The following is a 2,293-nucleotide window of genomic DNA, read 5'->3' as shown; positions in this document are numbered from 1 at the left end:
AATGCAGGTTGTGGATGGTACAATGCACTATCAAGAAATCTTGGTGCATGAACACCTCTCCCCCCAATTCTTCCCAATAGTTTTTTTTTTTTTTTGTTATTAAATTATTTGTAAAGAAAATGTATGCACTATGATCTACTGAACTCTCACTCTTATACAAAGAGTTAAAAAAAACAGACTGTCCTATTTACCGGATTGTTAGTGTACTTTAAATCCCTATATCTGAATTTGACTATGGTGTGCCTTTGGCATCTTCCAGTGTCTATAATTTTGATGTGTTTTGGCACCATTACTTTTCATTGAAAAAAGCAGATGTATTATGCGAGCAAAGATGGGGGATTTTTAATGTTATGCCACTCCCTCGATGTTTATACAAACAAAGATGAAGGGCTCGGACGAAGGAAAAAAATAACAATAACACTTGCTCCCCCCCCCCAACACCAAACACCAACCCAACCAGATATAATATATTAGTGGTTTATGGCTTTTCTTTTTCCCCCAAGGTTCTGGAAATCTTGCGCGTTTGGATGTTATGCTAGCCGAAAAAATAATAATCTCCCTCCCGACCCATCAAGCATGATGAGAAGATGGACCCACACCAGGTACAGCTTTAGGACTAACTTTCAATATTCACTGCTCCTCCCAATCCCTCCTCGTCAGGTTCCTGATCCACCCTGCATCCCTCTGCATCCCCAGTCCATCTCTCAAATTAGGCCCGGGATTCTCCCGCCTTCAATTTTCCTACCAAGTTCTGTAGTAGTCCTGGCTGTGAGGCTGATAGTTTTGGCTTGGGCGAGGCCTCGTTCTACTGTGAGGGTCGCCCGCCAGCACCATCAGCTTTACACCTACTCGCCTCAAATTAGTCAAACAAAACAACCTGACTCCTATTCTGCATACTTTCTCGCCGCTCCCCAGCCCCCACAGCCTCATAATGGTTCGTCCCATCCTAGTAATTTATCATCACAGCTGCTTGTCCTGATTAAATCAATGGAAAATGTGGTAATGCCAGAATCTAATCTAAATAAATGTACATATTTCAACAAACTATATTCCAAGTCTTACTACTGAATAAAGAAAGTACTGTTACTCTGAATAACTAAGATGGACATGTTTATAGTCCTCACTGAGGCAAATCCTCACCTTGGTGGCTATTCTTCCCCAATCTGGATCTGAGACTTGATCTAAAGTAACTTCTGAACACAAGCTCTCCTGTGGAATAAGAAATAAAATCATTATTCACTTAAATTAAGGGAAAAGGTGACTCAGTGACTTACAGTAGTAAGTGAATCTACCTAGTATCAATGGGTTAATTGTCCTAAACTCATCATATACAGTAACAGATATAATCTGAAATGCAGTTTGTATCTTCGTTTCCCACTTTTCACTGAAGGTGTGTCCCAGCATCGGTGCGGAAGCTTTCGTACACCATCGTGTGCAGTGTATAGTGCTGCCAGATAATCAGGCGAGTGCCATCTTCCGCCGGAATGTCTGATGGCACCCTCTTTATCCTTTGCTGTTGCAGCAGACGGGGGTGAACAATTCAATATCGAGGGGGCGTTTCAGGGTAGGGCCTTCGTTAGACAAGTCACAGAACGCGGGGGGAAATGTCGCCTGGGTGGTCTAGCGGTGTGAGCAACGCCTGCGCGCCGGCGGCTTCGGAGCGGCATGGAATAGGGCCCCCCCAGGGGCTGGTCAGGCGTGGATCGCAGGGTTCGCTCTTGTTGTCCTTGCCTGCCCGGTTTCAAACCGAACGGTACTTCCGGGAGAACTTGGGCGAGAGTAGTGGCTAATACCTTGCTTCGCTCACCTTGGCGCGACGAGAGAAATGTATGAACCTTGGCGGCCCCAGGGCGGGATGGTACCCCGTCTGCCGCCGCGTCCTTCCCGCGGCAAGGAGGTCGCCGCACGGCCCCCGAACGCGCAGAAAGAGAGGACAGCGAGCGGGACTTTATGCGCGCTCCGCGCTTCTGAGGCAGGTGCGGCAGAGGACCCTGAGGCAAGTCCAACCCACGGTGGTGGTGGGGAGAGGCGGACGAAAATGGGGCGCAGGATGGAAGGAACCCGACGCGCCGCTGTGGACCTGGGCTGGGGAACCGGTAAGCATAGTAGAGTGTATCTCCCCAGAAAGGCTTTAGAGAGGTCCACAGTGGTAGACCGCAGGGAATGCAAGCAGTATAGAGGAAGTAGGCAAGAGAGGCTACCCTAGTTCGGCCAGGTAAGGGAAATATTCCACTCGTCCGACACTCGGTCCCCTGCGGCCCCCGCCCCGCTGATAATGGCCCAAGACCGAGGG

At 48.6% G+C, this 2,293-nt stretch overlaps 2 protein-coding genes across 2 annotated transcripts in view; both read right to left on the bottom strand.

Moving 5' to 3' along the window:
- The window catches only part of LOC119594260, a 29,081-nt gene that overhangs the window by 6,761 nt on the left and 20,027 nt on the right, over positions 1 to 2,293 (bottom strand). Inside the window, exons 4-7 of the mRNA XM_037943328.1 lie at positions 1,808 to 2,202; positions 1,379 to 1,513; positions 1,141 to 1,209; positions 746 to 808 (exon numbers count right to left, since the gene is read on the bottom strand). Of these exons, the coding sequence (XP_037799256.1) occupies positions 746 to 808; positions 1,141 to 1,209; positions 1,379 to 1,513; positions 1,808 to 2,202 (662 nt within the window). The remainder of the gene's footprint in view (positions 1 to 745; positions 809 to 1,140; positions 1,210 to 1,378; positions 1,514 to 1,807; positions 2,203 to 2,293) is intronic.
- The window catches only part of LOC119594058 (sex determination protein fruitless-like), a 63,112-nt gene continuing 61,951 nt past the window's right edge, over positions 1,133 to 2,293 (bottom strand). Inside the window, exon 5 of the mRNA XM_037943095.1 lies at positions 1,133 to 1,209. The gene's annotated coding sequence lies outside the window, so the exon portion shown is untranslated. The remainder of the gene's footprint in view (positions 1,210 to 2,293) is intronic.

Source organism: Penaeus monodon, chromosome 33 (assembly GCF_015228065.2).
Source record: "Penaeus monodon isolate SGIC_2016 chromosome 33, NSTDA_Pmon_1, whole genome shotgun sequence".
Lineage (NCBI taxonomy): Eukaryota > Metazoa > Arthropoda > Malacostraca > Decapoda > Penaeidae > Penaeus > Penaeus monodon.
This window is presented reverse-complemented; position numbering and strand designations above follow the sequence as displayed.